Source organism: Thermobia domestica, chromosome 8, assembly GCF_964235325.1.
Source record: "Thermobia domestica chromosome 8, izTheDome1.hap1.1, whole genome shotgun sequence".
Lineage (NCBI taxonomy): Eukaryota > Metazoa > Arthropoda > Insecta > Zygentoma > Lepismatidae > Thermobia > Thermobia domestica.
Genome location: NC_137461.1, coordinates 89,349,992 through 89,377,559, shown reverse-complemented (window position 1 = coordinate 89,377,559; position 27,568 = coordinate 89,349,992). Strand labels below are relative to the sequence as shown.

The 27,568-nt window shown below is 35.4% G+C and overlaps 2 protein-coding genes across 3 annotated transcripts in view; both read left to right on the top strand.

The window, feature by feature from the left end:
* LOC145693051 (methyl farnesoate epoxidase-like) overlaps nucleotides 1-18,061 on the top strand; it is a 63,919-nt gene extending 45,858 nt beyond the window's left edge. Inside the window, exon 2 of one of the 2 annotated variants that reach the window (XM_081768719.1) lies at nucleotides 16,064-18,061. In XM_081768719.1, coding sequence (XP_081624845.1) covers nucleotides 16,079-17,908 — 1,830 coding nt within the window. In that variant the 5' untranslated portion in view covers nucleotides 16,064-16,078 and the 3' untranslated portion in view covers nucleotides 17,909-18,061. The remainder of the gene's footprint in view (nucleotides 1-16,063) is intronic. The other variant, XM_081768721.1, reaches the window with a different exon arrangement.
* A 9,297-nt stretch (nucleotides 18,062-27,358) lies between these two features.
* The window catches only part of LOC145693050 (alpha-tocopherol transfer protein-like), a 137,759-nt gene continuing 137,549 nt past the window's right edge, over nucleotides 27,359-27,568 (top strand). The window contains exon 1 of the mRNA XM_081768718.1: nucleotides 27,359-27,515. The gene's annotated coding sequence lies outside the window, so the exon portion shown is untranslated. The remainder of the gene's footprint in view (nucleotides 27,516-27,568) is intronic.

The window sequence follows — 27,568 nt, the reverse complement described above, 5'->3', positions numbered from 1 at the left end:
ATCATATCCCACATTGATGTCGGGGTACATGCGCAGGAAACAGTGGCGTTGTGTAGCGCATGTGTTTCTCAACTTATCACCAATACCATGGATACTGTGGTTACCGTGGATATCACCAATACCGTGGTACCAATATGTTTCGTTTGTTCGTATATTGGGTTCACTATCTGCCTATGCTATTAGCGCCAGTTTTGTGTATAGTAGTGCCACGTTTGTAGTACCACAATCTGCAATTATCCTTAATTTTTTAGCATGAGTGTATATATATATAATCAAAAAATCACTGATATTAGTGCCGAATTCATAGTTTACGGGGTTGCTGAGATAAACAGTCCCGCACCTTGGGGAGGAGGGGAGTAATAGTAAAAAGTGGCTGACTAACGGAACACATTACTACTTTTTATTTTAACCCACCGAAGCGGCTGATTGATGCTAGTAATTAATATAATTAACTTTGAATCTTAGTTCAACCTTACTTTGCTACATTTATGTCTAAACAATAATTACATTATATGCCTAATCATCTAAGCGCAACTTCCGGGATACAGTTTAACGGGCCTTGCAAATCTAAAGATAAGAGTAGTATGTGATACAATTTTAGAGTAGTTTATCAGTTAGGGGACAACGACAACTGTCAATCAAATAAAAAAAAGTAGAACTAGGCTAAGAAGAACTCTCTTTAAGTAGATAAGACCATTAATAAGTAAACAAACTTTGGTTAAAAATAGTCATCTTCTTGGTAGTACTTTCTTTAAAAATATATAACTGAAAAGTACGAGATTACACAAAAGGACAACCGCCAATTAGGAAAGTACAAGAACTTGCATCTACTGATAAAAACAACACGCTAAGTGACGGAAGTTGATGAATTTTAGTACAAAGTGAATGACTATCTGTCTAGTTACGGACTAGAAACAAGTACACGTGTGTATATTATCATTCCTAAGTTTAAAGATAAAAAAAAATATGATTAATAAATGTCCTGGATTGTACAGCAATTTTTAAAGTCCATTTCATAAGATGTTTGATTCACTACCTTAATGATAATGTTAAAATTCGATTTAGGATTTAGATTTCTGGGCTCTCGACCCTATGACCATGTTAGCCCGTCAAGTTTGAAGGATGATATCCCTATCCGAGGAAAGGGATAGGGAAAAGGATTGAGGATGGAAGGAAGCGTCCTGGAACCTATATGTTAGGTACCATCCCCACATTGGCCTGGTGTGATGAGGAAAACCCAGGGAAACCTCATTCAGAATGGCTGGTCTGAAAACCCTTTTTACACTTTTTCAACCGAGTGGCCCCACCGGGAATCAAACCCAGAATCGCTCGCACCGAAGGCGAGAACGTTATTGACTACGTGTTAAAATTCGAATAAAGTATATCGCTATTCTAACTATAATTCGTACATAACTATTCGAATAATATAATATTTGAGTATTTGAACATATTTATGCTCTTAATAAACAGTATTCGTTCGAGTAATTTATTTGTACGAATTTATTTAGTAATGGAGGCCACACTTCATCTCGAGCATTTTAAAAAAATAAAAGAAGGAAAGAAAAGAAAAAAAGCCGCTAAAGATTAACTTCACTTTGTTATTGAGTGATTAAGAATACTGAGACAAAGTATCTTTCTTCTTATTGGAATCTTGGCTTACAAAGTTTTTGGAACGAATTATGGGCTACATGCAAGGTTAATTGGTTCATAATCCTTTCTGTAGCCATCTTTTATTTTTGTTTTATTTTCGTGTCTAACAGGCAAATTTCGACAAAAATACGAACAACTATGACATTGCTTGGAAACTGATTGGGACATTGGATAAGAAAGAACTGTAGGCATGAGTAGACATCGGATTTTTATGCAAATGCATATTTTGTTTGGCTATATGTATCTCTGTTAAACAAGGTAGGGGTTTCTAACAACAATAATACAGTTCGAATTTGAAGTTTTATAGTACATATAAATCCACATTTCAAAGGTTATAGCATATATTAAGCTATTATCTATAAAACATAGAATATGTTGATATGATATTGAGCATAGCTTAAGAGCATATCAACATATTCTATGTTTTAATTTCAAATGTATGCTTATAGAATGGAAGAAATCCAGTTTTAATGTACATGTCTATGCAACAGAACGGCATTTTGGATGGGAGGATTGGTCCTAGTTTATGTGGGACCAATAATGTTAGCAACCGATCAGCAGAGCAAAGACGCTTAGAATTGCCAAGGCATTAAGAGACATCTGATAATGATAAAGACATTGTAATATAATGTTGACATGAATTCAAAAACAAGAGAGGCAAGGAATGCTGCTCAGTGGATGCTTAGTTCTAGTTGATCAAGTTCAGCAGAGTTCCAGTCCAGTCAGTTCCTGGTAAATTCGGGTGTTCTGTGGAAAAGAAATTGACGGATGTTATTTCAGAAACTCCGACCACAAAACAATTGAAGGCATGGGAAAGTGCCTTCAAGGGTTAAAATTTCAACTTGCCAGAAAATGGGATACAAAATTTGCTCTCTTTATAAATATTGTTCAGTAACATCTATTGATGTTAGTTAACAGGTCCTTTTCTGGCTACAAATGTCACAAACTGAGAACAAAAAAGGAAGAAAAGCATCTTGTGATACACTGTGATATATATGTGATACACTGTGATATGCACTCCGAAATACAAATGTGAAGAAAAACTAGAGATCGTGTTCTCACATCACTCTGAAGAGAAGCCCCTGAAAGGTAAAATATACTTTCGAAGTTATATTTTACCTACAAAACTTTGTTACAACTTTACTGTGTTTGAAAATGCTCTCTTTTATTGCATTGTTAGTGCATATTAAGCGCATATTTTAACACATTTAACAGCATAATTGCATGCATATTTAATGAATTTTAAGTGCATAAAAAGCCGATGTCTAATCATGAGGGAGGCGCTGGAGGGTATGGTAGCAGGAAAGAGAGGGACAGGGAGAAGGAGACTACAATTAATGGACGATATCAAAACAGAGAAGTCGTACGTGAAGACGATGAGGTTAGCGGAAGACCATGGAGCATGGAAGCTTCTCAGCTGCGGCAAGTGACCTGCCAATAATGACAGAATACCTATGATCAGGCGCGGATCCAAGGGGAGCTATAACAGCTATAGCTGCCCCTTGACGCTCAGTTATACATTGGATAAAATGGGCTTCTATCCTGCTTTACACTGGATAAAGCGGCAAACTATGGTTTAGCCCCTCCCTTGATCATAACCTAGATCCGCGGCTGTCTATGATGATGATTCACACTTAACGCAAGCCCTTGCAATTAGACTAAAATTACGCATTTAACATAAATTGTATTCACTAAGGCCGCGGTAGCTCAGTGGTAGAGCGTTCACCTTTGGTGCTTGGGGTCCCGGATTCAAACCCTGCTCCCGCCAAGTGAACTTTGTGATGGACAAACACCGTGTGCGTGGGTTTCTCGGGGTTCTCCCGTTTCCTCCCACTTTATTCATTCCACCATTTCACTCATCTCTCATCATCACCGTCTCCTTTAGCCTAACCGGCATAACCGTGGGACGTAAAATTCAAAAATTTCATTTCATTTCATTTGTATTCATTAAAATTAAATACTGTCATATGTCTGTAAACGTTTCTGACAACATTTGAAATTTTCACACAATAGTACTTTCATAACTATGTTACAATGTCATCTACTGTCTTCATAGAAATAGTTTCGACATTTACCGTAAAAATGCAACACAAAACAGAGCAAATATAATGCTATTCCATAACTCCTCATCATATTAGATGCATGAATACAGTGTGTCCTGTATATCCTAATGCGAAATAGCACACGAATATTCTACTGCTTGGGCCGTGTTCGATCCCATATAGGACAAATGTGGTTCGTTTTAAACATTAAACTGTAGGTCCCATCTCAACCAACTTTAATGTTTAGTGCAGAAAGGAGATGCTTAAACAAATACTACTACTACTACTACTACTAATACTAATGCTAATAATAACAATATTTAACTTGTTTATTATACGTATAAAGGTTGTTGGAAGTGAAGTAGAAATGGAATCTTTGGAACCTCGAAGGCCAGATTTTAAATTTGTTTTGTTAATTGCAGAAAAAATAAAAGGAAACATACGCCAGTAAGTTACATTCAAAATATTTTATTAATTATTATTTTGCAGTACAGTATTGTCTCCACACGCAAGAATAGCACCATTAGAAAATAATAACATATCTATAGTGCAGACTGTCTGCCTGCGATAAATAAACAGGTTCCGGGAAAGCCACCACATCCTGTCATCAAAGAAGGCCAGTTTTGATGAGTACCTAACATATAGTTAAATGTCCTTGGATTTGCATTAAGTCACTCAAATAGCTTTTGCACCAAAAGGAGTTATCAAATCATTTTTTTTTACTTTGCTCAAGAACAGTGGAAAGTGTAAGTGCTATTGTTAGTGTAAATACTTGTATAATACGTAAGTAAAATTTGGTTTCCGGTACACAAAGCAAATTTTCTAATGCTAAGATTCTAAGAGAGGTTAACGTACATTGTGTTTATTAAGAAGTTTGCTTTATCAAAACTCCTTTATATATATTTACGCCGGGCTCCGTCCGTGTGTTCATCCAGGAGACACAAAGACTCAAGAAGTACTTGATGGATCACCATCGATTTTGGCCAGGGTGTACATCGTTAAAAGTTAATAATCGAGTTCCTTAATTCAGGTGACATATGCAGTAGATTCCAAGATATGGACAATCAAAAATCTATTCCTCATATACGAGAGTAATTATGTATATCATCCTTGCTTGATAGACCACCCGCATTATGTTAATGTTAGCGGGTTAGTATAACGTTCAGTATACAAAATATTAATTTCTTCGTCCACGATAAAATGAAAGTAAATCCCTAGATTTAAATATTTTCTATTTTGAAATATTCATTCATCTTAAAGTATTCCTCATTTAATTTGAGGTAAAATGTTCTATTTAAGCCCAGGCTTTGTAAAAATTTAGTTTGTTATGGAGTTTGGTTGACCAAAAAAGGAAACCAAATTCCTTCACGTAGTGTACATTTTGGAGCTGCTACTTGTTAAAATGTTTATAAATCGAATTTAATTTAAGCAATACTAAACTTTATATATAATAATGTAAAATTAATTTCGGCAAAACATAACACATTTATGGGTGCTGAGTAGTACCTGCGCCATATTTCGTTTCTGTCCCATTGATTTATCTCGTTAAATACTCCTTTCTCTGTATAAATTAAATTTTGAGATGTACAAATTTTAATATTTGATTTTCAAATGTAAGTCATGAAGCAGAAATTAGTAACATGAAACTATTAAATAATTCAATTTAATTTTAAAGAGAAGATATTTTCCCATAGAATTCAATGGGATAAAAATCAAAGATGGCGATGCTTAGTGGTAAAGCATTTACCTCTGGTGTGTGGGGTCCCTGGCTCGATTCCCAGACAAGTAAGCTTGTAGTGGTTAACATCGTGTCTATGAGTATTCTCAGGGTACTTCAGTTTCCTCTCACATTCTCACTCCATTATCATTCACTTGCCTTAATCATCCCGTCTCCCTTAGCCTAATGAGCATAATCGTTGGACGTTAAACTGAAACACTTCATTTTCATTTGTATTTTCCCCCCGTTTTTCTGATCTTTCAGATCCTTGCTTAAAATTAATCTACAACTTTCCTTATTTATCTGAAGCATGGCTAACACTTGTTTAGTGTTAAATTTCTATCAACAGTGAACGAAGTTCCTCGCCATTTTCCTCATTCACGAACTATCAAGAACGTTTTAATTTTGGATCATCGTAAATATTTTCGCGTACACATTTAAAACGGTTGTACAGTCACGAACATTAATAAATGGAGGTTGGAGCCATAAGAAATAATGGCTTCAGCTTCCATTTATTAATGTTCGTGACTGTAAAAGTAGTATTGATATAGCTAGATTCTTCGGAAAGCTGCCGCCTAGTGGTCGAAGTGAGACAGTATGCGGTGGTATGCCATACCGCCTCTGTTTTTTTAGTAATGAAGGCATACCGTTTCTGGTTTTTCAATGATTAAAACATACCGTCATTGGAAAGTAGATGCTAATTACATTTAATAAATCCATTTTTATATACAGTAATTGACGAATAGCTTTGCACGTAAAGATTTTATTTCTTATGTAGAAATTATTTTCTAAGTTGAGAACACCGGCATTTTTTTTTTTTTTTTTTTTTACCTTTTGTTTTTAAAATGAGGTATTTTCAAAGAAGTTAACCTAGTTTATATGTTGATGTGTCATATTGAATTGCTTCTTTCTTATGTATGTGTGTGTGTATGTCTTCTTGCCTTAATGCATATAAATACCGTGTTTTTGAGCATGACCGTATTTAGGGGTTGTCTGCTGTGGGGCGGACCTTCTGGGTGTTTGGAATACACCACAGTCGAGTGGGGGATCAGTTTTCCCGCAGGAAATTGTTAATAGCCTCATTCGGTTTTTGAGCATTTTCGTGTATAATTTTCTATAATACAACATAAGGGGATTTTTAAAATTTTTTCCGAAAGTTGTTGGAGGGGATCAAAGGCTCTCCATATCATTTTCACCCCTACTTCCCGCGTTACTACAGAGGAGCTCTCCAATAGTTTTCAGGCATTACGTAAATAGAAATGCAATCTTTTAGGCAGCATACCCTCACTGCATTTCAACATTTAGATACCCGGTATATCGAGTCAAAATTGTAATAAAACATACCGCCTCTGCTTCTTTTCCGCTTCTGTTCCACACTGCTACCACCTACAACGTTTCTAAATTTAAAAAAAAAAAAAATCTGTGTCCAATTTTCTTACAAAATTTGATGTTAAAACGTCATTCTATTTCGATGCATATGTTTCATATCATGACTTCACATTATTACTTACCTTTCTGTCCCAGGTTTTTCCAGATACAAAGTGCATGAAGCAGATTTGAACAGGCACTAATGGGAAATTTAGATGCAGTTCTTTATAGTGTTGTCATATTACAATATTATTTTTAAGGATGTTGGGTATTATTTTAAAAAATACGGTTTGTTTATGGGCATACTTTGCATTATTAATCGTTGCATAATGTATGTACTATGATATATTACACTTCCCAATCCAAAGAGTTACACTCTAGATTTAAAAAAGAAGTAAAATCTTTTAACGCCGTACATCTGTACAAGGGATGGCCAATTTCGGAATTTTTACTTTCCGGAATCCGGAAAGTAAAATCGGAAAATTCCGGAATTCAGAAAAATTCGTGAATTAGGAAAAATTCCGATCTCGGAATTCTTTGAACTCTGGAAGTTTTCCGAAATCCGGAAACTGAAACTTCCGATTCCGGAAAATAAATTTTAGGGAATCAGAATTCCGGAAAATTTTGGCCATCCCTAATCTGAACCCTTTAGGCATAAAGAAGACGAATGATTAATCAAAGGGAACGATTATGGAATAATTGGTGAAATGAGAAGCGCGAGTAAACTGGGGAACCTACGGAAACGATTTGGATATTACAAACTCAGTCGGCCTAACTTTGAACCATGGACCCCTGGTACCAGAGCTTAACACACTACCATTGAGCCATCTTGTTCCCCCTCCCCTAGATTTAAGAATAGATTCGGAGCTATGAGAGCTAGATTGGTTTACGTTTCTTAAACTATGCTTGCCTAAGTACGAGAATTCTTATTAGAACGATTAAGTACAGTCTGGTTTAAAAGAAATCCTGGTCACCCATCTCTCTTTTGAGAGCCCTATACTTCTATCTTCACCTGGAATTAAGTCATACAAATGTAAATTTTCTTTGGTGAATTGAAATATTTATTTAGACCCGAAATATTAGAATTTCCTATGTACGGTTGTCAACATATGACATAATAAAGCAAGATAGGTGGCCAAAGTTTTTTTTTGAACATGTACATTCGTTCGTCTTTCGACAGGTGTGAGAGTGAGAACGGTTAAGTGACATCGCGAAGCAATTGCATGATATGGATACATTGTTTCAAGCATTTTTTAAATCTCTGTCCTTGTCTCTCTATTTTAAACTGAGGTAGTGAAAATGTGCTACAACTTACGAGTTTAATGTTGATCCCCACACAGGAAAATAGTAATGCATAAAGATAAACAATTTTCTAACATAGATTTAACGTCCTAAGAATAGGTTCTACCTTTAGCCTTATTTCTCGAAGTTGGATTCTTATAAAGTAGTGGTTCTCAATCTTTTTTACCTGGCGTCGTTCTTCGTAAACACATCCTCCTGCCCCCTCTAACCCCTTGTACGATTTCATATACAGCATTGAATTGGGTGGTCAAATTTTCAATACTACTACTACTACTACTACTACTACTACTACTACTACTACTACTACTACTAATAATAATAATAATAATAATAATAATAATAATAATAATAATAATAATAATAATAATAATAATAGATTTTATTTGATTTTCAGTTTAGTGTCCCTTTCAGCAGGGAGGTTATATGAGATATGGACTATGGAGTTTAACGTAGAATCCGAACCACATGAGCTCCCACCGGGAACCAAACCCGGGTCTCCAACGCCAAAGGCGAGTAAGCTAGCCGCTTAGTCACGAGAGGGTTCTACTACTACTACTACTACTACTACTACTACTACTACTACTACTACTAATAATAATAATAATAATAATAATAATAATTTCACTAATTTATATTTATTTCCAGCAAGGACTTCTGCATACCATTATAGTGCAGTATTATTTTCTTTTTCAGTTTTGTTTTTACTAGTTAGCGAAACCGCAGTCCTTACTCAATATTTATTTTGTGTTTGTACACTACTTAATTTAACGACCCTTTGTTAACATTCGTAATAATTGCGAATTAAATAACCATTAAAAAAAAATGTAGTTTAGTATAGACCAGGGAAGGAGAACTTGCAGCCTTCAAAGTCATAAAGTTCATTCTTCTGGGTCTATTATGAAATATGCTAAATGATACGAGGAATATGAAATAAGGAGTACAATATAAGGAATATGAAATATACAAGGAATATAGTTCTGTAAAAGTAAAAGAATGATAAATTTTCTTAGTTGATTTTCTTAGTACGTTATACTTTTTCCTGTAAATTAATAATGTTGCTATGTAATTAATAACTGTAAAATAACTTTAAAATAAGTCTATTCAAGTATCAGTCATTTTCTTGGGAAATTGGTATTTTTATGTGGCCTTTAAAACAGAAAACGTTCCCTACTCCTGATATAGACTCTTGGCTCCTTGTAAATCTTAATAAATTCTTTAAATGTCATTTATATCTTTTTTTCGTAATTTCAAAGGATGTTTCTGTCAGTAGCTTAAAACCACTAATATAAAGCAAAACCAAACAACTCACTTGGATCAGAACTGCATCTTGTAGAGCCCTGTGTTATGCACCTTTGCATTTCATCAGTTTGTTAGCCTAATTTTGCTTCGAATATTTTCTTGCGTTTTGATCCAACACTCGAAAATATAGACTAACTTGAAATTCAACGTATACAAGGGAGAATTAAAAGGAAACCACAATTATGTTTTTCCACTAATTTACTACAGGGAGAATGTTTGCTTGTACATTATTTTTCTACATAGTCCCCTCCCAGTTCAATGCACTTACACCATCGGATAGGAAGTGATTCGATACCGCGTAACAAAAGTTATTTTGGATGACACTATAACCACTCGTGCATGAAGATCTTCATCAGACTTAAACTTCCGCCTCACAAGGTGTTCCGTTAATGGGCCAAAGATGAGGAATCTGATGATGCCAAATCTGGTGAGTATGACAGATGTGGAAGGCATTTGAAGCGTAGATTGTCGATAGTATTTATGGTTGCACAAACAGAATGAGGACGGGGATTATCATGTTGAAGCAAAATACCTGCACTCATTAATCCCCTTCGCTTTGTGCGTATTATTGGCTTCAAATGGTTCTTGAGAAGGTCGCTGTAGGTGGCATTAGTCACTGTGGTGCGTGGAGGCATGTAGTGTTCCAGAATAAGGCCATTCTTATTCCAGACTTTTCCTGCAGAGGCCTGGCTGCGAAATTTCTTTGATTTAGAACGTTGCCATATTTTGCTTCCAGGTTTTGTCTCCGGTTGGAAATGGTGCACCCTACTTTCATCCCTAGTGGCAATGCGAACTAGATCTTCACCCTGCTTTTCATAACGCCTCAAAGCTCTTGACATGTGTCAAGCTGACGATCTTTCAGTTCCTGTGTCACCTGTCGAGAAACCCACCTGGCAGACACATTTTTATAGCGGAGTTTGTCATGCAATATGTGTTGTACTAAACTAAAACTCATATTCAGAAGGGAAACATTTCGGTCAGGGTGACATGGCAGTTTTCCTGAATAAGCCGATCTGCTGCGAATATGGAATCCTCTGTTACAACTTGATGAGCCTGGCCCGGACGGGGAGCATCAGTCAACAAAGTGGTACCTTCTGTGAAGTTCTTCCACTACTCGTAGACTTGCCGCTGTCACAGACAGGCGTCCCCATATTTCGTCTTCATTTTCCGATGAATATCGATCGGTTTCGCACCTTCATTCCATAAAAATCCAATAAATCCACGCTGTTCCTCTTTGGTGAAACTGCGTAGTAGTGCCGCCATGTTACTCATCTTCAACTTCATCTACCGACACTGCCTCGTACTACCAGCTCGAATACATATCGAGGTTCATATTCCTGTTAAAAAAAAAAAATAATAATGATACTTTTGGGATTTTCATTTAATTCTTCTTCGTAACAAAATACATTTAATGTATTTTGTATGAATTATTTAATACACTTCTATACATGCGCGCCGACAACGTGGGTGCTCCGGGACTCCAGCACCCACACAAATAATCTTGTGGGTGCTCCCGTGCGGCGCAACCACAAAATTTTTAGTTTGATAGAAACAAAATAAAATTTATATTTCTCACTTGCTATTATCAAAAAAATAATAAGCAGTTAAAAGAGTGAGATGTAAGTTAAAATTTCTAACTTCTAAAGCATAATTGTTTGATTCAAATGTATTTGAGCAAAGGCAACCAACCAACACACTTAAGTTAGTTATTTTGTAGTTTATTTTCACAATAAAATCCTTGCACAGTTCTTTCTGCAATACCATTAAAATTATTTGTTTTTATGTAGATTTTTCATTTAATTTGTATTAATGTAATATTTTCTTTTAGTAACATGTTGATAATATCATTGTCTCTTGTAATCATTGTGCATCATGTAAGTTGTTTAAAGTATACACCTAATGTTACGATTACGCAGGTTGAGAGTATTCATTACAGAGTTCCTTCGTGGCTAAGCGGTTAGCATGCGCGTCTGTGGCGCGGGAGACCCGGGTTCGATTCCCGGCAGGAGCTCATGTGGTTCGGATTCCACGTTAATCAGTAGATCCACGTCTCATATAGCCTCGCTGCTGAACGGGACGTAAAACTCAATCAATCAATCAAAAAGTATTCATTACAGTAACTTATCCCTAACATTGCACCCGGGTTTGAACCCGTTTCTCTTGCGCTTAAGTCAGCCGTGTTACCAACTGAACTAGGGCAGCCCTAACTTATCCTTATAGTACTGGTATATTTTACTTTATCACATCACAGCTGTTTATGACAGTGTTCATAAAAGATTTTAACTAAAAGGAAATCAATCAAAAAAAGATCGGGACTCCCCTGAAAACATATAACACATACCGCTATTTATATACACCCACATAAATTTTGGAAAGTCAGCGCCGTTGCTGCTACATGAAATAGATTCTAATTTTGAGCTTTTGAGAGCGTGGGGCTCCTGGTTCGAATATAGTTTATGCCAAGTACCCTTTCCGTAGGTTTTCTCGGGATTCTGCTGTTTCCCTCTACTTCTTTCCTTCCATCATTTCATTCATTTCTAATCATCACCGTCTACTTTAGCCTATACGGTATAGCCGTTAGACATAAAGCTTAAAGATTTAATTTAATTTATTTTGAGCTTTTGATGATATAATTCTACTTGATAATAAGTAAATAATACATGTCTGATCGGAGTATGTAAATGCATCAAATAAATCACTTATACTGCATAACATAGTCAGCAAACGGGAAAATTCATCAAAGTACTTCATAATGTTACGGATACGTTCATAATTTCTTATTTATTATCACTAACGGCTCTTGATGGAAGTCATGTCGGTAAACATTTAAAATTTAAGGTGGATCACTAGGTGTGCTCGGTGCTATGATAAACGCTACTTGAATAGTGCGGTGTTGCCAGATAGTGTCAAGTGTTTACTGATGCCAGATAATAAAGGAAGTAGTCATGGCATTCTGCTTGGATACTTATTGGAGAAATTATTTTTCGACCCTTACCGCAATTCACAGCTAAGTTCCGCTTCTTTAACTGCAACGCTAAAATCCAAAACTTTTCTTATTGTGACTACCACAGTAAACGTACAAATTTGGCAACAACGTATTATGGCGTTTTGCGCAAGTTTCGTCTCAAAATCTATTTCCTTAAATGTAAATTAATATTTAAATAAAACGTGAAACATAACACGAAAAATGGTCAAAAAATATATCTATTTCGTGATAAGATTGTTGCTTAAAATACTTTACACATACAAATAAACATTTCATAAAACTGGGCACTTCTAGTAAGATCTAACAGCAAGTGACATCTTGTGTGCTCATTGTAAAAAGAATAAAATATTTTCTTTTATTGGTTACCTTCTTCGATATCAGAAGACACAACAAAATGAATCATTGTCTTGTGTTGTAGCTGAAACATAACTCTATCTTATACTACAATATTTATAATATGTAATGTTTCATTGCACAGTAGTTAAGGGAATGAGCTAAAATACGTACTGACTTCCGGGTGGTGATCCACCTTAAAAGAAATAAAATTTTAAATTTTTAATGATGAAACTTCTTCAAGAGACTTTGTTTTATGAAATGTTTTCAGATTTTGTATAATTTCAGGATTTCACTCCAATTAATGTGTTCCTAGCATCAAAAATGTTTTTTGTTGTGTCAACAAACTAACTATATAAAATACATACAAAATTTAATTTATTCATTCATGATCTTTCACTTTTTATTTATGACACTTCAAATTATGATAAATCTACACCTACAATTTGCATTTTTGCATGTGAAACGTAGATCATGTTGTTTACAATGTATGCTCTATGGTTTTGCTTTTCTCAGACATAATGCAGTAAATATTTTTTAAAGATAAAGTTTACAAGTTTATTGACTTGTCAGAGTCATAAAATATGTTCGCGTTATCTTAAGTAAATGCAAAGCTAGGCAATTTAATTGTTATTATTGTTATTATTATTACTGGTTTAACACACTTAAGGGAAATGCAAGATTTTATTTGTTTTATCTTATTTGTCAACAAATATAACGTAAATTTGAAATAAAAAGATAAAATTGACTGCTTTAAAATGCCATATTTTGTTTCAACTTGCACAAAAGTGCTTAAAAGCAATATAGTTATGGTTGATGATACCTATATGTTTACGAAATTAACTTACTTTAATTTGTAATATCAAATTATAAACGATATTCTTAATAGGAAAGAACAAGCAAGTTAACTTTACAGATGTTACATGTTAAGTATTTTAATTAAGCCAACGAACTGAATAAATTCCAGTATCTGCAGGTTTCTACATTGAGAGAAATCCATTATCCGGACAGCGGTATATTGTACAAATATACGGAATATGTATGTTTACTACCGGAATCTCTACGGAGCATACGTTATCCATATGCTACGTACGTACTGCTTTTTTCCCCGCTTAGATATTACGTCATGACGCTGCAGGACGTCTGACATCTAACAGTCTTCCATATATTACATATGGAATAAGGAAAGCACGTATAGATGGAATACTTATACGGAAAGTATTATATATATATATATATATATATATATATATATATATATATATATATATATATATATATATATATATATATATATATATATATATATATATGTATATATATATTTGGTCGTACTTTAAGCTCGAATCCACAGGAGTTACGCGTATAACCTACGTTTTTACGTATACCACTTACGTTGTGTATGTGTGTGTGTCTGTGTGTAACTGGAACTTCAAGCGTGTTCACACTTTCGTATTATTAGTATCACGTTAGTGAGCCTTGTAAGATCGTAATGTTAATACTCCTATCAGTTCGCCCGTTACTCCACTCGATAACTCTTGAATGAAAATGATTATTTTTAAATTCTTATTTTATTTATTTATTTATTTATTTATTTATTTATTTATTTGTAATAGACAGCTAGAGCGATCATTTCGACCGAGTTCGTTAATGGTCTCAATCCGTTAATATGTTCACAAGTAACGGTGACTATCCATATATCATACATGGAAGTATGTAACGAGGTTAGAATTTGTTTTAGGTTAAAAGGACAAATATTTTTTTAGGTTAAAAGTAATTTAGATGTTGAACAGATTTTTTTTTGGGGGGGGGGTAAAACCTAAAAAAAAAAGTGTTGAGGTTAAAGCCTACCATACTTGGTGTATGAGAAGATATACAGGGTGTTACAAAAAATGTGTCACAATATTTTTCGAATTGATTCCTCACATCAAAATAAGAAAAAAATCACATGGACCTGTACTCAAAAGTGGGTAGTTTCGGAGTAATAGTATGATGAAAACGTGAAACAAGTGAACTTTAAAAGTTCATAGCTCAACTAGTATAGGACCGATCGTAGTCGGATCAAGACATCACTGAGGAACTCGTATGTGAACTATCCAAATATACATGTTTAAGAATGCTACATTCTTGCACACCAATTTTTAGAAGTAGGTGGAGAGTGATCAAGTAGTCCCAAACAGCCTCTCTGTAAAGATTGTGCAAGTACCGGAGGTTCTGAAAGATGGATATTTAGATAGTTCACATACTAGTTCCTCAGTGATGTCTTGATCAAACGAATTGATCTTACAGTAGTGGAACTATGGACCTTTAAAGTTATTATTATTATTATTATTATTATTATTATTATTATTATTATTATTATTATTATTATTATTATTATTATTATTATTATTATTATTATTTACATTTTCGGCACCCCATAACTACGAAACTATGGACTTCCGACCACAAGTCCATGTGAACTTTTTTATTTTGATGTGGAATCAATTATCAAAACATTGTGACAAATTTTTGTAACACCCTGTATAATACTGACGTCTTCAACTAGGAGAAAAGATAAATCTATAAGTGTAAATTTCGTGTGATCTAATTTACAGTCTTTACCATAGTAGTTTATTTTAATATTGAATGTGTCTGCACGAAATTGGACAATGCAATTAGGACGATACTCGATCTGATGTAAAATAGACTATTGTTAAGAGCGATAACCTTAACAGTGGAAGAATTGCGCCATATTTGTTTTAAGTCCAGTGATTTATATGGTACATTATTTTTTTCTAATCTCTTTCAAATGAACTGGAATAATTAACGATTTGATTTTAATTATTTCTTTTCACCTATTTAAATGGTCGCTTGCTACGTGAAAATAAATTTTGTTTTAAATTAATAATCAAATTTAGTTGTAACTTTTTTGAAAAGTAAACTTAAACTTATATTTAATACGAATTCATTTTTTGAAAAGGAATATTTAACTGGACTTGAAGAACAAGAAATCAGTAAAAAATCTCAGAATTAATACTCAAGAGCATTTGAAAGAAGACAGAAAAAATGAATTCTATGGTCTAGTTCTTGGGTGTGTTCATTGTATGTTCTTTGCCTTTCCACAATTGAGGCCGTGCGTTTCCGTGTACACTCACAATGGTGTTAACTTGAGAACAGCAAAAATTTCTCGTTAAATACAGTACGTCTTCCATGAGCATGATGTATTTTTGTGTCTGAGTATTTTTTCAAACTTTTAAAAAAACTAAGGTTGCATCGACTATTGTGAAGAGCAATTAACGTTATGAAATTTGTTACTTCATTAAATTGTTGGTATTGTTGTTGGTAATTCACATTCATACTAACTTTTGTTTTTATTTATTATAGGAAAAGGTGCCAACAATGTTATTCCTACCAATGTTCCAACAAAATACATCACCACCTCCTTGTTGTCAAACAACGCCTACTTCAACTAATTGTCCACCATCAGCCGCAATGTTTACAGCTCTTATGTATATGGTGATAAACAAATTCAACAATGAACAAATACCAAACATTCCAGTGATTCAGAGTGAATACGACTTCATTGTGGTTGGAGGTGGATCAGCAGGGTCAGTGGTAACTAACAGGCTCTCCGAAATTGAAGGATGGAATGTACTTCTTCTGGAACGAGGAGGTGACGAAGCATATGAGGGACAATCTCCAGCGAAACCACCTCTCCCAGAAATACAAGTAACATATAAAACAGAACCTGATGGAAGAGCATGTCTTGGGCGACCTGAAGGGAGGTGTGATTGGCCGAGAGGACAAGTTCTTGGCGGGTGCAGTTCTCATAACACTATGGTTTACGCACGTGGGAATAAACATGACTATAATAAATGGGAGAAAATGGGGAATCCCGGTTGGGGGGCTGCTGACGTTTTCCCTTACTTCTTGAAATCTGAAGATAACCGAGACCGCGAATTTGCAAGATCAAAATATCATGTTACGGGTGGGTATCAATCAATACAACAGTATCCTTTTACTGACATTAATGTAGAAACATTAATTAATGGTTGGAAAGAGCTTGGTCTACCAGAACAAGATTTTAACGGTAAGAGTCCGATTGGGGTTATGAGGTGCCAAGCTTTTTCCAAAGATGGTGAGCGCTGGAGTACCAACAGAGGTTTCTTGAGGACCATACGACATAGACCAAATGTTCAGGTTGCCAAGCACACTCTTGTAACGAAGGTTCTGATCGATCCGAAAACTAAAAGAGCTTACGGACTTGAATACGAAAGATATGGCAAGAAAGGTACAGTAAATGCAACAAAGGAGATTATATTATCAGGTGGTGCTATCAACTCTCCACAAATTCTTCTTCTCTCTGGGGTAGGTCCGAAAGACCATCTTAATAAAATGAATATTCCTGTTATCCACGACAGCCCTGTTGGCCATAACTTAATGGATCACGTAAGCTTGGATGCGATTGTTCTTTTAGTACATGAAACCGCGATTAACCCTGATGAAAGTCAGAAGAAATGTAATGAGTACATGTTTTATAAAGAACGAAGAGGTCCACTCTCTGCTACTGGTACAATACAAGTAGCAAATTTCTTGCAATCCAAAATAGAGACAGAGCACGAAGAGTATCCTGATTTCTTATATGTTTATACTCCTATATTTAGTGAACAATTTTTTAAAGATCCCACATCTTCCCTTATCAATTCAAAAGATTTGGCGTACTATGATTCAATTATTCTTGCTCCAACATACACTCATATTAGAAGTCGGGGTAGGCTTGAGTTAAACACTACAAACCCTAGTGATCATCCTAAAATATACTCTGGGTATTTTGAAGATCCGCATGATCTAGATGCTCTAATGGAAGGAATTAATATTACCCTAGCATTTGCAGAGACTGATGCCATTAAAAAGATTGGAGGGAAACTAGCTACCACTCCTCTTCCCGCATGTAAACAACATAAGTTTAACACACGAGACTATTGGAAGTGTGCATGTACTCATTACACACAAACCGGTTATCATCCTTCTGGGACGTGCAAAATGGGACCTGAAGGTGATAAGACCGCCGTTGTTGATCCAAGATTACGGGTTCATGGAATCCAAGGGCTTCGCGTTATAGATGCCTCTATATTTCCGTTGATTCCCAGCTGCTGTACTAATGCACCAACTATAATGGTTGGAGAGAAAGGTTCTGATCTAATTAAGGAAGATTGGGGAGTACTGTAAGTAAGTACTTTTGTTGGAATAATTTTGTAATAATATTTTTCGGAAGTTTTAAAGCTCAAAATTTGTATGAAATTGGAGATTTACAATGTAAATAAATTTTGTACGATTAAAATAATGTATTTAATAATTTTAATAATTTTATATGAAATAACAGTGATGTTGTATTAGTTTGTTTTCTACCTAGAAATACCTTTGTGTAAGTAATTGCCAAATGTTGTACATAGGCGGTATTGTACTGCTGCTTGCATTTAACTTTAAGAGCTTAACTCCTTCAGACACGCTTCGAAGACGACACTATCATAAATTAGGGAGAGCTATATACAGAGCTATTTACAGACGTGCTTAAAAAAAAAAAGACTTGTCCGTCCCCGAAAAGTGCATCTAAAGTCCTAATCTTTTCGTTCTGTGCTCGACCTGGATCTACAAACCCGGTAAAGAAAGAAAGAAAACATCTGGGGGAGTAACTATTGAAAACAATCTCCTATTAAAGGAGTTTAAGTGGCTTCGAATAGATTTAAAGTTTTTTCTTATACTATCATAGATCTAAGTTACAAATCAGTAACATGCATCTAAAATAATAAATAACTGTTGATTTACAAGGTGTGATCAAAAAGTACAGTGAATGTAGCTGCACAGTGCCATCTATCGATGTTTTATCCATTTCAACTAGTAAGTCTGGTAGCCTAAATCTTTGATACATTTAGTGTAGAGTTTGAACGAGTTGTGACATGTTAGTTAGCTTCCAGACACAGAAGAGTGAGGACGTGTTAAGAATGTCTGTCTGCGCGCCAACATTAAGTTTTATTCTAAGCTGCAAAAAGTCCCAAAGAAACTCACGAAATTTCAAAATCAGTGTATGGCGATGAAGCGGTGTCATTAAAGACTGCTTACAAGTATTATGAGCGACTCAAAAGCAGGCAAGGAGTCGGTTGAAAACGAGCAAAAATCGAGAAGTTCTTCGACGTCAAAAACAGATGAAAACGTGCAAAAAGTGGTACAAATGATTGTTCAAATTGGCGAATGACTATTCGAGAGCTTTTCGAAGACTAAACATCTCGTATGGGTCCGTGGAAACCATTTTAACCGCAGATTAAATGAACAAATGGCTTCCTTCTTCACCACGAACACGCACCGTGCCACACCTTGCTTTTGATCCACGAGTTTTTGGCCGAAAACATATTCATGTCTGTCCATATTCGTTGTGCTTTCCAGATAAAGCATCATGGGACTTCTTGCTCTTTCCAAAGCGTGGACAAGTTTTGACACCATTCCTGAAGTTGAGAGAGCGACAACGACAGGGCAGCTGAACTCCCTTCCAAAAGAAAACTTCCAGAGTAGCTTTCAGTCATGGATTCAACGTTGAGATAAGTGCATTGCTAGACAAGGACAGTATACTTTGAAGGAGATTAAATCAAATTCCATGTAGGCTTATTACTTTGTTTCTAATAAAATTATTCACTGAATTTTTGATCAGACATCGTATGTTGGCTAAAGTTGGATTACGCTACCCAGTGGCGTATTTACGATTTTGTTTCGGGAGGGGCTTTGCTAACTTTCGGGGGGGGGGGCTTTGCCTGAAAATGTGAAAATTCTGCAAGATATTTCGTATACTTTGCTATAGTAAGTAAGATTCCGGGGGGGGCTTAAGCCCGGAAGCCCCCCTAAATACGCCACTGATTGTTACACTACTAGTACGGTTTCATATCAACCTGAATTTTTAATAACCATATTTGCCGCCATATAAGACACATTCCCCCATTTCCTGTATTCAATTACGAACTAAAAAGGTTTTCACCGCATATTATAAAGTTTTTTTTTTTTTTTTTAATAGATAGTGATATTTTATCAAGACACACATGAGTTAACAATGTTCAATTACATGTAGAAGCGCATGAGCGTTTGTTAATGCTTGCCCTTTGTATGTCTCCAAAGAAGTGCATACATACAACAAAATGGTAAATAAAGCGATTGTATCCAAACTACATTCACTGAGTCACTGAACTACTACGTAGTTGAAGCACTGTTGCACACCATAAGAAATCAAATAACATAGAATCGGAATACTTACTAAAACTGAAATATGATCAAACATTGGGCTACGATCTAAATGCGTTCCGTGACGCTGTTCATGAACCGAAATTATTTTTTGTATTGAAATTAATGTCAATATAATTATTCCGTTATAGCCACAGAGACATAGTATTATCACATTTTTAAGAGTTTTTCTGTTATGAAGGATATAGAATGACAAGTAACGTCCCTTTTAAAGACAAATAAGCAACACTAAAACAAAACAATATGAAGGCTAAAAGAATCACAGAATGTCCAATATATATATATATGTTTTTAATCTCTGTAGCATTCTGACAGATAATATTTAATGAAAAATACGCAAAAACACTACTGAGTGAGTGAATTGTCAGTATATGCATGTATCTGCACTCGTACCTCCGAAATATTGTCCGCAAGATGAAGGGGGGGGGGGGAATTGTCCACAAAACTTTTTAGCAAACCGGTTTGTATGCGAACCGAGAGGTTCTTAAACCGTAAGTCTATCGTAATCTAATCTCTGTGTCGGTACACGACTCATATATATCATCACATATATATATACGTATATATTATATATAGTTTCTTAGACTTGTTCTCAAAGAAAAACAAGTGCAGTAATATTTCATTACTGTCAATTTTCTATGAAATGCATCAACAGTAATTGAAAGAAGAAAGACATAGATAATTAATACAAGTCAGTTAAATATGCCAACCTTGTCAAAATTAAGGTTGTGCTATCCAAATGATTTATGGATCAGGACCAAGGTACAGCTAAACAAGTCAAGTGCCTAATTTCTACTTTTACATAAAACTAGTTGTACTCAAGTCTTTGGCCCACTGTGTACTGGTGGTTAAAATCGTGGTTAAAAGGTTCTGATTGTTTACATTTAACAAATTTATTTATTAAGTTTGCCTACCTATAACCCCAAACTCCATACCATATTTCTTAAGCAAATATACAAGGATTTCGTTATAAATAACAATCTCGCACGTAGCGACATCTATTAGCGTCAGATAGGCAAGTGATAGCGCTCATAGCGACATGTATTAGCGTAATTAATTAGTATTAAGAATTAGCGTGATACACAAAGATGTAAGACGTTTGGCGTTTATTGTAAGGAATTCTAACTACGCATCGCCTTTCTATCAACATATTTGTAAAGTAGAGTTGTATAACATTCCAGGATATTACAGTTGCATACAAAATTACATAGTTTTGTAGTATAGATTAATTAGGATTAAGTTGGCAAAATGCATGTTTGGAAATCATAGTTTCAACTTTTTTTTCTTAAGGAGCACATAGGTTTCCCAGGTTTCATTTGCCACGTGGAACGAAATGATGCACTTCAATGTGCGGAATAGTACACATGTATACATAAATTTATATACGCATACGAGTACATGAAACTGCGCCTCGGTGGCATAGTGGTCGAGCGCTTACCTTTGGTACCTGAGGTCCCTTGTTCTATCTCAGCTCGTGCCATGTGAACTTTGTTGTGAACAAACACGGTGTGCATGCATTTTCTAGGGGTTCTCTTGTTTTCTTCCATTTTATTCCTTCCGCCATTTTGTTCAATATCTCTTATAGCCTCGGAGCCTAACCGTGGTATCTCTATCTAGAAAAAAACTAATACTACTACAGATAATAAAACTAGTAACGTTTAATCACTTAAATCCGTCATTAAAGAGCCACGACATCTTCTATAGTTTGGCTCCAAATTGTGAAGGAAGCATATCATTGAAGTTATTTTGTGTATCAGTGAAAAATGAAATGAAATGAAGTTTTTGAGTTATGCCGGTTAGGCTAAAGGAGACGGTGAAGATGAGGAATGAATGAAATGGTGGAATGAAGAAAGTGGGAGGAAACGGAAGAACCCTGAAGAAACCCACACACACGGTGTTTGTCCACCACAAGATTCACTTAGCGGGGGCAGGGTTTGAACCCGGGACTCCATATACCAGAGGTGAACGCTCTACCACTGAGCCACCGCAGGTTTATAATTTTTTTGCTGGAAGAGAAATATGAACCTAAATTTGAATTTCCGAAATCAGTAAATTTCCAGACTGAGATAAAAGAAATTAAATATTTAATTTCAACGTCCTACTGTTATGTCTTGTATACTAAAAGAGACAGCTGACTAATGGACGTAAATGATTATGAAATTTGTGGTATTAGAATGTGGGAGGAAACGAGAAATTTCGAGAAAATCCACGGACACGGTGTTGTCACTATGGTGGGGCCAGGGATCGAATCAGGAATTCTCTCGCACCAGAAGTGAGTGCTCAACCACTGATCGTGAAATACGTGCTCCCCAAACAAAACAAATAAAGAAACAATGAAAGAATTGTGTTTCGAATGAAAATGCCTTCCCTTCGATTTTAAACTCAATGAACAAACCATGTTGAGCTTTAAAAAAAAATCCGAACATACCTCTATTTTTAGGCTGCTCTATTTCTAAGGATTAGCAGGGTAGTCATTAGCTTTTAGACGAGTTCATATATTTTTTTAAAAAAATATTTTTAGGGAAACAAATTATAGAGACTAAATAATAATAATTTTTTTTTCTAATCAGAGCAGGAACAAAGAAAAAAGGCCCTGGCATAAATAAGTCATTCTGCACGCAATGACATCAGCAAGGTTGAAGAGACTTCACACATTGCATGGTAATTTCAGAAACTGAAATTGATACTTTTTTTTTTTTAACTTGCTTATTCAAGGTGAAAACTAAATACAGTTAACTTGGCTATAATTAATCAATGGTAGCTACCTATCAACAGAAAATGCTATCTTCTAAGACTAAAAAAGGAAACACCAATGGTAGAATAGGAAATGAAATACTACCGATAAGCTCTTATACACGTGAATAGATCTAACTTAAATATACTTCAGTATAGTAGAGTTTATTTACAGTTGGCTGGGTTTCTGGCATCTTAATTTACTACCAGGATGCCATACCAGCTCATGCCAGCCCAATTCAATCACTGTAAAAATAAAACTGGTTAAAATTTGACATTAAAATGTAAGGGAATTTATAGAATAGTCACCTGTCTTTTTCAATAGGCCTAGCTCAGGCTAAGACTCGGGAGAATTCCAGGATTTTTTTTGAAATAAGCAAAATTAGTTATTAGTGGGGCTCAAATATTAACAGGACAGATTTTAGAGGAGCCTTTTTTAATCAGGAGGGCTAGCTCAGAATAAAGGCCAAGAGTATTTAGGAAATTTTGTCAACAAGTGACTGTTGTAATGCACCGACATTGGTTAGTAATTCTTATAACTTTCGGAATTGGGAATTGATATCAAGGAGTCTTACATATTTTATATTGTACTATATAAAATATGTACCGTAAGGGATAGGACAAAAGTCAGATGACAGTCCTGATACAGAAAAGGCTATTGGGTTGTGGACATGGGCGCTCGAACGGAGGGGGGCTTTCTGGCTCACGAAAATGTATATGCAATATAGCAAATCACGTATACGAAATTACCAGAAATACGAAAAGTAATATAGCAACCAGAAAGATGCCCCCTAGGAACTTTTCTTCGGACGCCCCTGATTGTAAATCCAAATTACTCATACCATAGATAAGGTTTGGAAATGGGACAACCTGCAAATCACAAGTTGCTGCTACGATTGCCATGTTGAGTCCGGCCTCCTGACTCCCCTTCCCTACGCCACTGAGTTGGATATTATACGTGTTTGTTCTGCGTTACAGTTAACATGGAACACTGAAGGGAGACTTAATCCAGAAACGCAAAATAAAACAAAATTTTAAGAAAATGGGATATCTCTTGAACTGATTACAGCGGTGCCCATCCCCCAAGGTCTATAACGTACACCGAACCTTTTCATATACACCCACCCCTAAATAAGTAATAGCCATAGGCGGCACCAGGATTTTGGTAATGTGTGTGCAGGCTATGATTGGATAATACATCCTAACATTGTTGCCAGAACGCTCTGCACTATTGAGCCTTAAGATCTCAAAAATAATTCCTAAGTTTTACTTTAAAAAAAAACTAGAAAAACAGGGTATGATAGCAAGTAACTTATGACAGACTTAAGAAGTCATTCAAATATATCCAAACATAGGAAACAAGAAATATACAAAATAGAAAGGATTATTGTAGGAAATCTGAAAATCGAAATTAATGTGGGTGCAGCTGCACCCACTGCACCTACTGTGGCGCCGCCTATGGTAATGGCTACCTTTTAGTTTAATCAATGCTTTACTCCTCTTAAGCGCTAATATTTCTCCTCTTCTCGCAACCTTTAATGGATAAAAGTTAGATGAAATAGTTTTGGAAATAGCCCATAATTAGGGAAAATGTTCGAAGTGATGAATTTACTACTTCCTCCTACCCAAATCAAACACTACCTTCCGTGAATAGTTATGATCACCCACATGAGAAGAAATACGAGGTAGTTCTAATGCATTAATCTTAGTTTCAGATGAGGTTATAAAATAATTTTAGACAAAAAAGCAAATTTAATTGAAATATTTCTGTTCCCATAAAAAAATGGAACCTCTATCTAGGCACACTAGACTGACCGAGACAACCTCTCTCACCATCAGTTCCCACGTGACGTGCGGTAACATTAAATTTGGGTCATGGATCGTGATATTATGTGCCCTCAGAATTACTAGTGACTAACATATTCATCCTGACTCTATTTCTGGAACATATCAGGGGCGGATCCAGGACGGACTTCTGGGGAGGCGGTGGGTTGTAATACTGCTACTTAGAACTACTTTTAAGAGCGTCAAAAAATAAACAATATATTTTATTTATATATAAAATTAAAAAGTTTCCTCTTCTGGGGGGGAGATCTTTCCCCCCCCTGGAACATATTAACCTAGAGAAATATAATTTGGTAGAATTATTACTTAGAAATTCTAGAAAAAACATAATCCGTAAGGAACAGAAAAAGGGATTAAGGTGGCCGCACATTGACCAAAGACAGCCAAGCCGACACAGGAAGCAGAAGGCAGGAGAGGATGAGGAGAACCCTGAGTACATTGACTGTATGACTCAATCACAACTTTGGAGAGGTCTTTGTCTAGCACGTTCTCGAGCAGTGGCGGATCTAGGTTGGAGCCGGGGGAGAACCTAGGCATCCTTAATTTTGAGTGAGAAAGATAATTTACACTGTTATTTATATATATTTGAAAGTGTATAGTAAACATGATATACATGTCATAGCCTGGGCTCTGACTGGCTCCCCCCAGTTTTTACCTTCTAGATCCGCCTCTGTTTTCGAGTGAATATGAGGTACGAAGTTTTGTTGCATTGCTCACCGCAGTATACCTCAACTCGAGTGTCCTGTCCTCTGGTCAACGTCTGGTCGGCCTAAATCAGAAACTAAAATATAACGGATTCTCTCGTATACACATTTGCTACGAGACTAACGTTCTGACGTATTTGTTTACAAAGACATATACGTAAAAACTTTAAGCATTAACCATTGTGCACAACAACTCCTAGTTTCGACAAGCCTCGAGGTAAAAGTGCTAATCTTGTTATTTCTGAGCAGCTGATAGGACAAAGAGAAACGTGAAGAAAATTTAATAGCATTTTCAACACCTACTAAATACCAATACAGTTAAATGATGTGCATTATTTCAACTTAACCTTTCAATACTACATTGCCTCAAATCAATGGAAGTCTCAAACTGCTGGGTTACTAGCGCAGCTGCTTTCATAGAAGCGAAGGTGACTCAGTATGAGTTTCAATCTTTCATTTGATACGAAATTTTAAATGAAGAATTCGGAAAAAGGTCCATTAGAAAATTAATATTCCTTTCTTGGGTTTGATTGATCAGTACAGTCCAATTTCAGTACCAAGGCACCATAAAATGGGACTTATTGTTTAAAGTAGGGTTGTTAATGGTGACGGAACCGAATGTTTTGAACTCTGGTCTCGGAACCTAAATAAACTTTTTTGAATTCTGAATATATATAGTTTCTCAACTTGGGGTTCGCGAAAAGGTTTCATGGGAGTCGCGAACAGACCAAATTTAGTTTCAACCCATTCGCTTTTAGGGAAGTTACTTTACCCATTGTATACAAGAAATGGATTCTACTAGAAATAGATGGATATCGTGAGATCTTCGGAATAGATATATTAAAAATCCCACACAAGCTTATTACAAACCATAAATTATAAAGGGGTTGCTGGCAAGAGGATATAATAAATGGGGATCATGATGGGAATTAGGTTGAGAATCATTCTGTGTTCTATTCACACAACCAAAAATCATAATACGATGTGTTTCAAGAAAAACGCGACTTTAGTATTCGTTTTGGTTCCTGAATCAAAATAGATTTTTTCAAAAAGTGAATTTCGTTTCCGAAAAGGCAAAAGATTTGCTTGGAAAATTGGATTCAGTATCGAGTCCGAAACTTAGTATTATAAAAGTTTCGCTTTTTTTATTTATTATTATTATTATTATTATTATTATTATTATTATTATTATTATTATTATTATTATTATTATTATTATTATTATTATTATTATTATTTTTAGAAAATGTATTTTGGTTTCGAGTCCGAAACTGCTTCTATCTTTTTTAAAATCCCTTTAGGTTCCGCGCCTGTAGTTATTTTTTTCGGTAAATTGGTGTCAGTTTCGAGTTTGAAACCGTTTCTATTAGAAAATCCCTTAAGCCCAGAACATTTTTTTTTTTTTTTTTTTTTTAATTGGAGAAAATTGGCTTCGGTTCCGAGACCAGAACTGTTTCTATTAGAAAATTCCTTTAGATTCCGTTCCCAGAATAATTTTCTCAGGAAAATCAGTTCCGGTTCAGGAACCGAATCCCAGTAGAATCAATTTACGCCTATTTTTTTCGTTACCGTTAGCAGCGCTCATCGGTTTAAAATAGGAATAGCCACTACTTGTGTTTGTATTCGAGGCAAATAACCTAACAGGGAGTCGAACCTGAGATCACTAACACAGAAAACACGCGCTTTAGCTACTTGGCAAAACGAAAGGACACTTTTTTAGGCAGAGTTCTACTTGCTTGGCCCCATTTTCTTTCCTGGTTACTCATAGAAGTTAGCAATCAGACGACCACTCAACTAGAAAGAACTGAAAGTAAGAACTCATTAATATTAAAATCGGGGCTTATTAATGAATATTGCATAATTTTATAGCATACTAACTGAAACGAGTGACTTTACAGTAGATCTCCTTTGGAAAATAAAAGGTTACGTATATATGTGTATTTCTCTTGTACTGTTAGGAGAGCGGGTGAATTCTATGTTGACATCAGGAAAAAATACTTTCTTCCATACCTATCAAGTCCCTCCCCACCCAAGCAAGGAAATCTTTTGCTTCCTCGACCAACGATCTGTGTATGGATCTTTGGCGGAAGTTGTTGGGTCAGTTTTGGATGAAAGTTTGTTGTATTATGTCAGACTGGAGCAGACCTTGTGAAAGTGAACATCAGCAATGCTACGGCATAGTTAAAGGTGTAGTTTATTAAGAGTGGTAAAGGAAGTCAGCAAAAAAAAACTTTCTACGCGTTTATCCGGATATTACTGAAGAATTCAAGGTAAGTCTATCATAATATAACGTATATGGGTGCTTTTGTTTGTATGTGAAGCT